We start from the raw sequence: 15473 nt of genomic DNA on the forward strand, positions 1-15473 counted from the left end.
CCCACCCATTCAAGAATACAAGAGTCACCAAAGAAGAAAACATTTTGATTACGAGGCACGGGATAATCCCATAAGAGACCCCAAACAACAATTCAAAGTTGAATTCTTTAACCAGGTGCTCGATTGTGCAATACAGTCAGTTGAAGAACGTTTCATGCAGCTAAAGGAACACAGCAGTATATCTGGGATGTTTCTATGATATTCCAAAACTCCTCACTATACCTGAAGAAGACCTACACCAGCAATAGAGGGCACTAGAGACAGTGTTGACACCTGATGACATGCGCGATATTGATGCGAGTGATTTAGGTGATGAACTGAAAGCCCTTTTGAGATACATTTCAGCAGGATCAACTCCAAAGGCTGTTCTGGAGTATATGTTCACAAATAAGATGACCACCCTCTTTCCAAATGCTTTTGTTGCTCTGTACATACTTCTAACACTTCCTGTAACAGGTGCCAGTGGAGAACACAGCTTCTCCAAGCTGAAGTTAATAAAAACACATCTACGCTCCACAATGACACAGGAGAGGCCGGTCGATCTTGCAATCATGTCAACAGCATGAGCTGGCGCAGACTGTGGACCTTCAGCAAGAAGCAGTTCAAATCTTCGCAACCAAGAAGGCACAGAAAGCACCACTTTGATTATTCAAACAGATACAAATGCCAATGCAGACAAGAAAAGTTACATTTGCTGTTCAGGCATTTGAAAGTTAAGTGTTACTTAAAATTTTTGAACAAGGCATTTAAAGTTGTTTGTTCTCCTTTATTGGGGTAGGAAGCCGAGCAGTACCATGAGAGGAGTAGAACAGGAAGAAGGCAGAATTGAGACCTTTCAAAGCTATGGCCGAGCAAGAGGGCATGGGGACATCATTTGAGCTCCCCGTCTCAGATGCCAAAATGTTGTGGGCCGGCCCTGCCATCTAGGCATTAATCCCGTGTCCCCTGTCTCTGTCTGTCTGTAAAACCTCAGTCCTGTGCCTTGTTGCAAAGAGGGGGGTGGAACAGGAAGAATGCATTGATTCTGTGTCTTGATGTGGATGACATGGTTTGACACTAAAATTGGAAGCTTTTGCTTGCTTCTGCCACCTGGCTGTCCTGCGTCCTCAGCCTTTTCTACAGCGGGGAAGAGCGTCTGCATCTGGTGTTTGGGCTCAGCTCACTCGAAGGTTCAGGTTTCTGAACCCCTCTGATCTCCCCGAGTCTGGGCGCGCTGGTAACTCGGCAGGAGGGTGCCTGTCTCTCTCTGCTGGCTGCCGCCTGGGACTGTCCCTCGGCGGGGCCCCTGCTGAGCCCTGTCCCCGCCCTGGGCGGCGGGGCCGGGAGCTCGCGGGGGCAGTGAAAGTGAAAGTAGGCGCGAGAGGCGCGTGCTGGGTCCCGGGGGGCCGCTCGGGGCCGGGGGCGCTGCGCCGCCGGGGGGATGTGGAGCCTCGCAGGGCGGAGCGGGAGCGAATGGCGCCAGCGTCCTCCGCCCCGCGGGGAGAGGCCGCAGCTGAGGAGGAGGCTCGGCCGCCACCGTCGATCCAAGTCCGAGCCGGACCTGAGGGGTGTAGCCCCCGTCCCGGCTGGGGCCCCGCGAGCCCTGGGCGGCGCTTGCCCTGCGGACCCCTCCGGGAACCGGGGCTCAGCACGGCACTGCCTGGTGCAGGTGGATACCAGGGACCGCGATGCGGAGCCGGGACAAGGCGCAGGAGGGGAAGCGGAGCAGCTCTTGGGGCCAGGGCGGGGCGCCGGGACCGTAAAGGCCAGCTGGAGACAGGCCACGTGGGGTAAGGGGGGGGGGGAGGGGGGAGGTCTATGGCTGGTGTTTGTGTGACATGATGCCTCCTCCTAGAGCCCCTCATCGTCCCTTCTCCCCAGTTTGCCCTTTCACCCCCTCTGCGACGCCACCCAATCTGCCTCCAAGCCCTCTGCTTCCCCCACAGCCCCTGGCTCTCCTCCACAGCCCTTTCCCCTCCACTCACTGCCTTCTTCTGCCCTTTCTATTTCCTCCTCTGCCCTAGCCTGCTCGCCTTGTTTTTTTCCCTGGAACAAGCAATACTTCATTAATAATGTGCAAGACAGCTCCTTACACTTCAGCACAGCAGGGCTGAAAGAGACAGGAGAGGAGTGGGGGCAGGGGAAGATTGTGTGGGGAGAAAAAGAGGCAGGGCCTGTGAGAACAGGGTCACCTCACAGGCCATCTGTGAGGGAGGGGATTCCTGGATACACAGGCTGTGCAAGGAAATAAAGGCTTTCGAAGTCACTGCTAGAGCTGGGAATAATTGGGTTTTAGGTTTGGGGAATCGACCTGAAAAACCCAAATGAAAATTTGTTTTCAGTGAAATTGATTTACCTCCCCTGCAACAAAATGGAAACGCTGGAGGTGTTTGAGGTTGAATAAAACATTTTGTTTTGACCCATCATCAGCATGGACACATGTCCCCTGGACTGGTGGTTGAAGCATGAAGGGAGATATGAATCTTTAGTGCATCTGGCACGTAAATATCTACAGCAGTGCCATGAGAACGCCTGTTCTCACTTTCAGGTGACTTTGTAAGCAAGAAGCAGGCAGCATTATCTCCTGCATATGTAAACAAACTTGTTTGTCTGAGCAATTGGCTGAAGAAGAACTAGGACTCAGTGGACTTTCAGGGTCTAAAATTTTACATTGTTTTATTTTTGAATGCAGGTTTTTTGTACATAATTCTACATTTATAAGTTCAACTTTCATGATAAAGAGATTGCACTACAGTACTTGTATTAGGTGAATTGAAAAATACATTTCTTTTTTTTTACAGTGCAAATACTTGTAATCAAACATAAATATAAAGTGAGGAGTGTACACTTCGTATTCTGTGTTGTAATTGAAATCAATATATTTGAAAATGTAGAAAACATCCAAACATATTTAAATAAATGGTATTCTATCATTGTTTAACAGTACGATTAATCACACGATTATTTTTTAATTGCATGATTCATTGCAATTAATTTTTTTAATCACTTGACCGCCCTACTAGTTATCCTTCAGTATAACATGGGTTCCACTCTTTGTGATGTGAGAGGGATGTGTGTTGTAATGAGTGGACTGAGGTAGGGTAGACCTGGCCTCTAGCATCTCAGTTGTCCATCCTTCTAAGAGGAGAGGTACTCTATCAATGAGTCATTCTCTAGCTAACACTTCTGAAGGAAACCACACATTCACAGAGGTAAACACTTCACATTTTGAGTGCCTAAAGTTAGACACCCACATCCATATTTAGGCCTTATTTTCAGAGGTACCAAGCATCAGCAGTTCCCATTGACTTCTGTGGAAGTTGTAGCTGCTCAGCACCTCTGAAAATCAGGTCACGTATTTAGGTGCCTAAATATGGATGTAGTTTGAATCCATGTTTGATTCTTTTTTTAATGACCAAGTCTCTAAATTCTTTAGTTCTATACATGTTTAATTCACCGAAGCTTCTCAACTCTCTCCTTTTCAGGCCTCTGCTCACACTTCTGGTTCTGGAGACGGGTTGCTGGAGTTTTGATTGCCATTATTGTGATTTTACTCTTGGGCTGGTTTAGCTCACGTAAGTGCTTTTAAGACAAAATGATGTTGGAAAGACAAAGCAATATCTCTTTTCTTTCCTCCTTCCCACCTCAGAGCCTTCTGGCTGCTATGAGGATGGGAGAAATCTATTATTTATCTCCCTCTCCCTGCCCCAAACCTACTGGCTGCTCTGATGGAGGAAAAGGGTGTCTTTACCTTTCCCCCAGGCTTCTGTTTTTGGGTCCCTGTCAGACAGTAGCCCAAACGTGTGACCCTTTTTTGACTGTATTCTGTCAACACACTTAAAATCTCTACACCAGCGTATGAAGTGCAAATCTTGCCCAGAGCAACAAGCTGTGCATTTCACCCTGCTCACTGCATCACTGTGACACGCCCCCCCCATGCCCCCCTGGATACAACATGGACTGTGGGACTGCTCTGCCCGCTTTAACTCTCTGGCTCAGGATACCTCTCACACTGCTCTGCTAGTGACAAGCAGCCCCTTCAGGCTTTGCTCTCACACAGCCATTAGCATACAAAGGCACACCCAAAGTTACATGCAGGCTCTCACAGCCTCTCATAAACTATCCACAGGGAGACACCAGTAAATCCCCGCAGCCTTGCATCCCAGTAATGTGCCATCTTATACTGCTCAAGGCTTCCTTGGACAGTACAAGCTCATACGTCCGTCATTTTATCAAATAAAATTAATATGCACCAGCCCTTGTTATTCTAAGCTGAGATTCCGTAAGCACTTCAATCAAAAATGCACTGGTAGAGATAAAACATTAAACAAATTTATTAACTACAGAAAGATAGATTTTAAGTGATTATAAGTGTTAGGTATAGAGGTCAGAGTTGGTTACATAAGAAATAAAAGGTAAAATCCTGAACTTTATCAGACTAAGCAAGTTTTGAATCAAACAGTTTTTCTCACTTTACTGGATGTTGCAGGCACTGGAGGCTGTCTGTCAACAGACTTAGGAAGACGGCAATGTATTGGTTACACTTGGTTCCAGTTTGGAAGGTTTCCTGGCTTCAACCAGAGAATCTAAGAGCAGAGAGTCAGATTCACCATTTTGTGTCAAGCTAGGTTTATGTCTGCTTTGAGTTGTTGTATCAGTGCAAATCACCAAGGATACCAGTGAATCAGGCCTTTAATGAAAACTTAGGTTCAGCAGAAGTTGATGGTACTTTCCTGGGAAAGTTTCCTGTGCATTCTTAGTGAATGGACAAATGGACTTTTCAAGCTCACTCAGACCATTTCATCTTCAAACTGCTTAATTACTATTTATTCTTGGTAAATATTATCATTCCTAGTTTATAGGTGGAGAAACTGAGGCAGAGTTGTCAAGTGACTTGCTCAAGGTCACACAGTAAATCAGTGGCTCAGGCAGATTGGAACTTGAGCTCTTGGCTCCCAGTCTTGTCTTCAATTTACTAGACTGCATCTAATTTTCCACTTTTTCCCATCACGGTGTCTAACTAGTAATAAAGGCCCAGATCCTCAAAGGCCCAGATTTAGGCTTCCAACTTCCATTAATTACAGTAGAAGTTAGGGGCCTAAATACCTTTGTGAAACTGGGCAAAAGTGCCTGTATTGCTGTGCAAAATTTGATAGTATTTCTAATCTGATATTAAAATTTTAGCTAAACAGCATCAATGCCTCTCGTCAATTTTTAAATTAGAACCGTCTTTAATTTACATAGAGTGCTTTCCAGTGCTCTCCAAGACATTTTAAAAAATAATACCTGTCCTGGTATTTAACAAAACAGCCCCAAAATAATACCAGTCCTGGTATTTAACAAAACAGCCCCAAAATTGTTCTCCTTGTCTTCTCAGGTCCTCCGAACCTGCGCGTGGTGCCATATTCTAAGTAAATAAATTGCTGCTTCATCATGTAGGTCATTGAAAGGTTTCAAAGTTCATAAGAACTGTTTAGAATTAATGTTAATTTCAGCTCAATCCTACATACTTACCTGTATTAAGAGAATGTTAATGAGGTTGCAAAGCCAAGCACTCAAAAGTCAGTAAATGCCAGTATTATGATTGTCTGTGCAACTTAATTCTGCCACCTTTTGCGTATATATTATGAGACAGTCTTTAGTTATGTGATCCCATACTATTTTTCCCCTTGGACCCCAGCCTCATTCAGTGGCCAGTATGGTTGGTGTGCAGGTAGTGAGGCAGCTGTTCGATATTTTTATTCTCATTATTTAGTTATTAGTGTACACTATTCAAAGTCTGCAGTGAATAAAACATTTTTCGTTTCCTGGTAGTCTGTAGTTGAGCACTTGTCACTGTACTATCTGAGGTCCTCACAAACATTGAGAAATTTCTCTCTACAATGAGGTAGGAGGGCATTATTATCTCCATTTTACAGATGGGGGAAATTGAGACAGACCTGCCTGAGACCAAACAGTGTATCTGTGGCAGAACCAGACTTAAAATTTAGGTCCGCTTCACTCCCAGCCTTGTTTTCATTCCTTTAGACCATGCTGCCTTACTGTCAAGCATCCACTGACTTTAAGTGTAGTTATAGGTGCTCAGCAGTTCTGCAAATCAGCCCTCAGGTGTCATGGTTGGGTACCCAGAAAATGAGAAACATGTCATTAATAGCCACCTGCAAAATTTTTGGTTTAAGTGCCTTGTTCAGCATCACATAAGAATCCCATGGCAGAGCCAAAGATAGAAATGAGTTTGCCTGTTTGGCATTCACCTGCTTTAACTACGATACCATCCTCTCCACACATTTTCTAACTTCTAGAGCAAGTGGGGCAGGAATCCTACATGCAGCCTAATTTACTCCACAACCCTGATTCATTCTCTGACCATTATCCATCTGTTGCACTGAATGAGACAGGGACCTGTAAAAAAAAGTATGTGATCATGTAATTAAAAACTGTATCATAATGCATATACACAAGAGGGCCAAACTGAGGTACACAGGCCACCTAAATTCTGGCATTTTCTAGGTTTTGAGTGCTTTCCTTTTGCAACCTAAATAATGTTCTTTTAACATAGTCTCATAGACTTAAGATCAGAAGGGATCATCAAGTCTGACCTCCTGCACGCTGCAGGTCACAGAACCTCACCCACCCACTCCTGTAATAGACCCCTAGCCTCTGGCTAAGTTACTGACGTCATCAAATCATGATTTAAAGACTTCAAGTTATGGAGAATCCACCATTTACACTAGTTTAAACCTCACTGAAAGTGGGTTCTTTTAAAAGTGCCTAAACAGGTTCTTTTAAAAGTGATTTTAATGGGAGTTAAGCACCTAACCTGTTTAGGTGATTTTGAAGAGATCACTGTAAGTGCCAAAGTCACTTTGAACATTTTATTCAATGTCAGGTTTCAGAGTAGCAGCCGTGTTAGTCTGTATTCACAAAAAGAAAAGGAGTGCTTGTGGCACTTTAGAGACTAGCAAATTTATTTGAGCATAAGCTTTCGTGAGCTACAGCTCACTTCATCGGATGCATCTCTCACAATCTCAAACCACTTCCCATGCCTCAAAGCCCCAAACATTCTTCACTCAGCTGTCTGCCCTTCCATGTCCTGCCAACTTTTAGCTGTGTATTTTCAATACAGAAATTTACAGCCCATTGTCAATTGATAATTTAGGGAGAAAGTAAAATAAATTGAATTTAATATTTTAAATAATTAACAGAGCATATTGTATTGTATCGTTCAGTTTCATCTTTAATTCAATACAAGCTTCCATTTTTTAATATACTAGAGGTTGCTGCAGAATTTCCAGGTTGTTCTGGCAGTATCACAGACACCAAAGTGCCTTGCCACAGAATTTAAGACCAGCTTGCTGTGAAGTTTTTAGGGAATAGTGAATAAAACACAGTCCTATGCATTTGCTATGTACTAGGATAGTAATATTCACTTCATTTCAAATAAAGATCCTCTCAGATTGCCTCACCTGGAGCCATGCCCTGATGACTGGTTATACTACAGAAAGAAATGTTATTACCTCTCAGAAGATCAAGCAGACTGGGACTCCAGTCAGAGCTTCTGCTCTGCACACAGGGCTTCTCTTGCTGTGATTGAAAGCCAACAAGAAATGGTAAGGTTTCCATCCTTCTGATACAGCATCCCTTCTCTCACCCCAACGATTCCTGTAATTGTATCACTCTTCCCCCTTCCTCCCTCTCCACCACCCCCAAACACCCTGGAATATCAGAATATGCTGGAATCCAACATAGCATGTGACAGAGCTGCTTGTCACTAACAGAGAAGTCAAATCGCAAACAGCATGTTCAATGACATATAGGTTGTTTTCCATCAGCATCCATCACAGAAGCCCATTCATGTTCTGAGATGGGGTGGAAGAACCTTTCAGAAATTAAAACTGCAAAGTGGGCATGTATTAAAAGTAATCATCAAAGGAAATAAAAAATTTGAGATGGACTTTTTTTGTGTTTGTGTTTTTTGTGTTTTTAATTAACAGAAAGGCCTAAATGTTGTTTTTTTAATAATAATTTTTTACTTATTAGAAATTTAGGGTCTCCTGTACCCCTAAAGTCAATGGGAGGTTTGCAATTTGACTTCAGTGAGTGCAGGATCAGAATTTAGATCTGATCTTCCCAGAAAGAAAATAGAATGAAATGGTGAAATGATATCGCCAAAGTCAAGAGTAAAAATTGAACAACTGGGAAGGTAAGGGATATTTGTTCTGTATTTCTCAACTTTTATGCTGGTGTAACTCTACTGAAATCAGTAGAGTTACCCTGGCATAAAACTCCATCAGGAAAATGGTGAATTAGGCCCCGTGTACTTAAACACTGTAATCTCTTAATCTAGATATGTATTTACTTAGATTTCACCTACTCTCACCCCTCACCACTATTAATTGAGTGAAGTCATTGTACTGAAATATTTTGCTATCCTTCAGAGCATTGTATTATCTGTTATCCATGATATACAGCTGATGATATTAATGATCTATGTACTTTTGCAACTGCAGGGGTAGCGGAGCATGAGGTGAGGTGGGGTGAGGATATACCAGTGTCATTGTGGTGGTTTCTTTCTGACTGGCTGAAGTTGTATTTTGGTCTACTCTGATCAGCGAGCAAGGCTCTGTTTGTCCAATAACATGGCCAACTGGCTCATCCTCCATTGACTATAGGTCGTGACCTCTCTGTGCTTTTAGAATTGTTTCTTGCAATGAAATTTAGCAATAGAGCAGTAGCGATCTAATCAAGAAAACACATTGGGCTTGATTGTCCACTTCCTTGTATCTTGTGTGGCTATTTAGATCTGTACAAAGATGGGGTAAAACCCTTCCTTTTCAGAATGGTGTCATTTTAGACCCACTTGGCCAGGCAAAAATGACAACACAAAGTGCAGGGCTGTGGAGAATCAGATCCCCGGTATCTCTAAAATAAAGGTAGGAACCCATTTTCAGAACGGAAACTCTTCCATACTGAATGGATTCAGAAAAGATGCACTTCTCAGTGTGGAAATTCATTGTGACATATGTTTTGTCTAGAATTTCATAATGAATCGAATACGCACAAGAGACTCTTGGATTGGGCTGCGCAAGAAAGGAGCCAAGTTCTACTGGGTGAATGGAGAGACACTTAATACGAGTCTGTAAGTTTTCTTTCAAATGTGCTATGTAAGAGGAGAGTAAGGAAAGTGAAAAATTAAGGGCTTGTCTACACACAAAAGTTGTTCTGCTTTACCTTTACCATCTAAAATGGACCCCCACCACCACCCCACCCCAAGTGTGGACACAGTTATACTGGTATAAATGTACTTAGGGGAAGAGGAATAAGCTATGCTAGTAAAAATCACCTTTATACTGATGTAACTGTGTCCATACTAGGAAGGCTATATTGGCATAACTATTTCAGTAAAAATATCAGGCCCCTCACTGAACTAATTATACCAGTACAAAGTCCGTGTGTAGACCTGGCCTAATGCTGTTGTTCTTCACAGAAGCTGGGGCTATTGTCCCCCTGAAGTATCATTTTCCTTTGTTCATTAGGAGAGAGCTCAGCTTCTTTTTAGCTAGTTAAAGAGGAGAGAAGAATTAGATATTGAAATTGTTGCTGTGTGTATGGTAACAGTAAAATCAAGACACTGGCCCACTTTCTACTCTGTTACGTCAATGCTGATCTGAAAGTACTTCATTGACTGCAATGGAGTTACTTCAGATTTACACCAGCTTAAATGAGAGCAGATCTGAATCAATCTGTTTCATTTAATCCTGTTGCCTGCCTTTTATTTGACTATATGCACATTATGCTGCTACAGTCATGACTACAATCCATTATATCTATAAATTTCCACCTTATGTGAGGAGAAATTGACAGTAGTAATTTTAGTGGGTAAGATTGTTCTCTAAACAGGAATTACCTATGCAATATGTTAAACTCCATGAGGTTACCCGGTATGTGAATCGTCTAGGATCCAGAGGTCCTGTACTCTTTTAATAGCTCTCTGTATTATAGCGCTATATTGATAAGGGCTCCAGCACTAGCAGATGTCCCCAGAAGCCTTACTAAAGATTGGTTCCCAGTGTGAACTGGGAAATGCCTGAGGTAGCATTAATTTAGATGATTTTCTCCACCAAGTTGGTGGCCACCTCCACCTCTACCCCTCAAAAACCTAGCAGAGGAGGCTTCTCTGAAGTCTGGAAATCGGGAGACCTATGCTACAGGTGGGACTTTTCCTTTCCGTGGATTCCTCACTAGGTTTTTGCTGGGATTTTGTCCTCTCCATCCATGGAGATGGTCTGGGCCATTCTTTCATATTGAAATACCATTTTAGATTTTGAACTGCCTTGCGCATTCCAAACACACAAGCAGCTCCAGTAACCTAGCATCCAGCTGTGACTAAAGTAACCTTCTTTAGAAAGGGTGTCACACTAAGCAATAGTGGGAGTTTTCCATATACGAGTGTCACATGGTATGCTCCATCTCCCCATGTGTTTTGCTTTGCAAATAGCCCCCACACACTCCTCTCTAAGTCCAACATCATGTGCTTTAATTGTAATGTCATATACACGTTCATGGTCTCCAAAACATAATGCTTTCCCCAAGCTTCTACTTACTCCCTAGACACAGGATGAGAGAGGGGGGTGAGTTCACCTTTCTGAGCTCCTGGGCTTCTTTGCTCTTCCTTCCAGCCTTCTCCTGTCCCATTCTGTCTCCATTTTAACTGCCCCCGCTGATGAGCTGAATCCCCTTGTTAACTGGTTGATCACCCAGTCTTTAATCAGTTATCTCCCATTTGAGCCCAGACAGGGAGGCTTACAGAGTGCATAGAGTGATGACTCAGCCTTAGGCTATGTGACGGGTTGGATCACAGAAACCCCCTTGGGGCTGCCAACTGATTTGCCAAGATTACTTCTGCCCCTGCTTTCCTGCCGTGGCAGCTTGGGACTTCAGTGCCCTGCCTGGTTTGAGCGAGACCTGCTAGCCTACTACAAACCCAGTCCCAGGTCTGAACCATGTCCCCTAACAGCTGTAGGCTTAATTGAAAGCAGCTTAAGAAGTGTTCCTGCTTTAACACTCAGATACCCAACTTCCAATGTTGAGTCCAAACCACAAATAAAACCGTTTTACCCTGTATAAAGCTTATACAGGGTAAACTCATAAAATTGTTCGCCCTCTATAACACTGATAGAGAGATGTGCACAGTTGTTTGCCCTCCCCCGCAGGTATTAATACATACTCTGGGTTAATTAATAAGTAAAAAGTGATTTTATTAAATACAGAAAGTAGGATTTAAGTGGTTCCAAGTAATAGCAGGCAGAACAAAGTGAATCACCAAGTAAAATAAAATAAAACATGCAAGTCTAAGCCTAATACAGTAATGAAACTGAGTACAGATAAAACCTCACCCTCAGAGGTGTTCCAGTAAGCTTCCTTTTACAGACTAGTCTTCTTCTAGTCTGGGTCTAGCAATCACTCACACCCCCTATAGTTACTGTCCTTTGTTCCAGTTTCTATCAGGTATCCTTGGGAGTGGAGATGCTATTTCTTGAGCCAGCTGAAAACAAAATGGAGGGGTCTCCCACGGGCTTAAATAGGCCTTCTCTTGTGGGTGGAGACCCCCTCCTCTCTCCTATGCAAAGTCCAGCTACAAGATGGAGTTTTGGAGTCACATGGGCAAGTCACATGTCCATGCATGACTCAGTTTTTACAGGCAGCAGCCATTGCCCACATGCTATCTTGACTGTCTCCAGGAAGACTTCTTATGTGGATTGGAGCCTTCCAAGATCCATGGTTTGTTAAGTGTTTCTTGGTTGGGCACTTAATTTGCACATTCCTTTCTCAAGAAGCTGACCAAATGCTTTACTAAGGCTACTTAAAAATCAACTAAGTACGCAGCCAATATTTATAACTTTGAATACAAAAATGGTAGATGCATACAAATAGGATGACTAGATTCAGTAGATCGTAATCTTTACAGAGATATGTTACATGGCATATGTAGCATAAAACGCATTCCAGTTATGTCATATATATACATTCATAAGCATATTTCCATAAAACCTTATGGGGTGCACCATCACAGGCTACTCCTGTTCTGACCCACAGAGAGATGGACAAAGCAACACGTTTGTTCCTCCTGAATCAGACAAATGTCAAATGGTTCCCTAAAATGTGTTCTCTGGGGCTTTGTCAGCTCCAGTTTTAAATGACATAAGCAATGAAGTATTGATCATTTATTTTAGAATTTTCAGACTGGAATTTCTGCCTTAATTCCTATTTTCTTGTGGTTTTTCAGATTTCCTGTACACCTATCAGGTCATGAAGAATGTGCCCACACAGATTCAATCTCCATTTCCACATCAGAGTGCAGGTTACTCAGGAACTGGCTCTGCAGTGTGGGTCTGCCTCAGTCCAGCACACTTTCTCCATAAAACAGAGCTTGATGTGTAAATCCATTGACTTTCTTCACATGTGGATCACTGGCCTGTAGTCCACAATATCTGAACATTTTGAAATTCAGGATCATGGTAGCAGCAGAGAAAACAGAGCCATTGTGGTAGGGTTCGTGAATGCACATCTTCAGTGCCAACTGGATACTGATAAAGAGAGCAGTCATCCCTACATGGAGAAGAGTGATAATTCCTACAGAACGCTGGTAGGGTCCGAGGGAAGGGCTGATATACTGATAGCAATTGTAGCAGACTTGACGGGCCATTGACCATAATGAGACCTAACAAATGACTGCAACATTTATGGCGGGGTGGGAGATTGAGGCAAATCTCCTGGCCGCTGGTTATGCGCAGCCAGACACCAGGGCAGTTAGAAGAGCACAGGAGGGCACGGTGCGCATCAGAGAAGCTTTGAAAACCAGTTTCATGACTGGCCAGGCTATGGTGTGAAAGTTCTGTTTGTTTCTCCTTGATGAAATCCCCCGCCCCTTGATTCACTCTACTTAGAATCATAGAATCATAGAATATCAGGGTTGGAAGGGACCCCAGAAGGTCATCTAGTCCAACCCCCTGCTCAAAGCAGGACCAATTCCCAGTTAAATCATCCCAGCCAGGGCTTTGTCAAGCCTGACCTTAAAAACCTCTAAGGAAGGAGATTCTACCACCTCCCTAGGTAACGCATTCCAGTGTTTCACCACCCTCTTAGTGAAAAAGTTTTTCCTAATATCCAATCTAAACCTCCCCCACTGCAACTTGAGACCATTACTCCTCGTTCTGTCATCTGCTACCATTGAGAACAGTCTAGAGCCATCCTCTTTGGAACCCCCTTTCAGGTAGTTGAAAGCAGCTATCAAATCCCCCCTCATTCTTCTCTTCTGCAGGCTAAACAATCCCAGCTCCCTCAGCCTCTCCTCATAACTCATGTGTTCCAGTCCCCTAATCATTTTTGTTGCCCTTCGCTGGACTCTCTCCAATTTATCCACATCCTTCTTGAAGTGTGGGGCCCAAAACTGGACACAGTACTCCAGATGAGGCCTCACCAATGTCGAATAGAGGGGAACGATCACGTCCCTCGATCTGCTCGCTATGCCCCTACTTATACATCCCAAAATGCCATTGGCCTTCTTGGCAACAAGGGCACACTGCTGACTCATATCCAGCTTCTCGTCCACTGTTACCCCTAGGTCCTTTTCCGCAGAACTGCTGCCTAGCCATTCGGTCCCTAGTCTGTAGCTGTGCATTGGGTTCTTCCGTCCTAAGTGCAGGACCCTGCACTTATCCTTATTGAACCTCATCAGATTCCTTTTGGCCCAATCTTCCAATTGGTCTAGGTCCTTCTGTATCCTATCCCTCCCCTCCAGCGTATCTACCACTCCTCCCAGTTTAGTATCATCCGCAAACTTACTTCCCTGTAAACTAACCACCCTCCCCTCCTCCGTTCGATCACCGCTTGCAGAGGCAATAAAGTCATTGTTGCTTCATATTTATGCATGCTTTATTAATTCATCACACAAATAGGGGGATAACTGCCAAGGTAGCCCAGGAGGGGTGGTGGAGGAGAGAAGCGCCGGGAGGGGTGGTGGAGGTGGTGGGCGTCTGGGTGAGGAGGCTATGGAACTTGGGGAGGAGGGCAGTTGGTTACACAGGGGCTGTAGCGGCAGTCTGTGCTCCAGCTGCCTTTCCTGCAGCTCAACCATACGCTGGAGCATATTAGTTTGATCCTCCAGCAGACTCAGCATTGAATCCTGCCTCCTCTCATCACGCTGCTGCCACCTTTCAGCTTCAGCCCTCTTTTCAGCCCGCCACTTACTCTCCTCAGCCCGCCACTTCTCCTCCCAGTCATTTTGTGCTTTCCTGCACTCTGACATTGTCTGCCTCCATGCATTCATCTGTGCTCTGTCAGTGTGGGAGGACAGCATGAGCTCGGAGAATATTTCATCACGAGTGCGTTTTTTTCGCCTTCTCATCTTCACTAGCCTCTGGGAAGGAGAAGACCCTGTGATCCTTGAAACACATGCAGCTGGTGGAGGAAAAAAAAGGGACAGTGGTATTTAAAAAGACACATTTTAGAGAACAATGGGTACACTCTTTCACAGTAAACCTTGCTGTTAACATTACATACACAGCACATGTGCTTTCGTTCCAAGGTCGCATTTTGCCTCCCCCCACCATGTGGCTAGCCCCTCCCCCCTCCCCGTGGCTAACAGCGGGGAACATTTCTGTTCAGCCACAGGCAAACAGCCCAGCAGGAATGGGCTCCTCTGAGTGTCCCCTGAAGAAAAGCACTCTATTTCAACCAGGTGACCATGAATGATATCACTCTCCTGAGGATAACACAGAGAGATAAAGAACGGATGTTGTTTGAATGCCAGCAAACATACACTGCAATGCTTTGTTCTACAATGATTCCCAAGTATGTGCTACTGGCCTGGAGTGGTACAGTGTCCTACCATGGTGGACGGAATAAGGCTGCCCTCCCCAGAAACCTTTTGCAAAGGCTTTGGGAGTACATCCAAGAGAGCCGCAAATGCCAGGGCAAATTAATCATTAAACATGCTTGCTTTTAAACCATGTATACTATTTTAAAAGGTACACTCACCGAGGTCCCTTCTCCGCCTGGCGGGTCCAGGAGGCAGCCTTGGGTGGGTTCGGGGGGGACTGGCTCCAAGTCCAGGGTGAGAAACAGTTCCTGGCTGTTGGGAAAAATGGTTTCTCCACTTGCTTGCTGTGAGCTATCTACAACTTCATCGTCATCATCTTCCTCGTCCCCCAAACCTGATTCCGTGTTGCACTCCATCTCCATTGAAGGAGTCAAACAACACGGCTGGAGTAGTGGTGGCTGAACCCCCTAAAATGGCATGCAGCTCATCACAGAAGCGGCATGTTTGGGGCTCTGACCCGGAGCGGCCGTTTGCCTCTCTGGTTTTCTGGTAGGCTTGCCTCAGCTCCTTAAGGTTCACGCGGCATTGCTTCGGGTCACTGTTATGGCCTCTGTCCTTCATGCCCTGGGAGATTTTGTCAAAGGTTTTGGCATTTTGAAAACTGGAACGTAGT

General features: G+C 44.4%; 1 protein-coding gene across 2 annotated transcripts; it reads left to right on the forward strand.

The window, feature by feature from the left end:
- The first annotated feature begins 1304 nt into the window (after positions 1-1304).
- On the forward strand, positions 1305-12713 carry LOC140898696 (C-type lectin domain family 2 member D). 2 transcript variants are annotated; one of them, XM_073312884.2, is made up of 5 exons: positions 1308-1769; positions 3465-3554; positions 7426-7589; positions 9015-9118; positions 12266-12713. In XM_073312884.2, the coding sequence occupies exons 1-5, from the start codon at positions 1421-1423 to the stop codon at positions 12399-12401; spliced, it is 843 nt and encodes a 280-aa protein (XP_073168985.1). In that variant the 5' UTR covers positions 1308-1420; the 3' UTR covers positions 12402-12713. The 2 variants fall into 2 exon arrangements, with proteins under 2 accessions (XP_073168994.1, XP_073168985.1); XM_073312893.2 differs by lacking the exon at positions 3465-3554 and having other exon boundaries at positions 1305-1769.
- Positions 12714-15473: the final 2760 nt, after the last annotated feature.

Source organism: Lepidochelys kempii, chromosome 1 (genome assembly GCF_965140285.1).
Source record: "Lepidochelys kempii isolate rLepKem1 chromosome 1, rLepKem1.hap1, whole genome shotgun sequence".
NCBI classification, from domain to species: Eukaryota; Metazoa; Chordata; order Testudines; family Cheloniidae; genus Lepidochelys; species Lepidochelys kempii.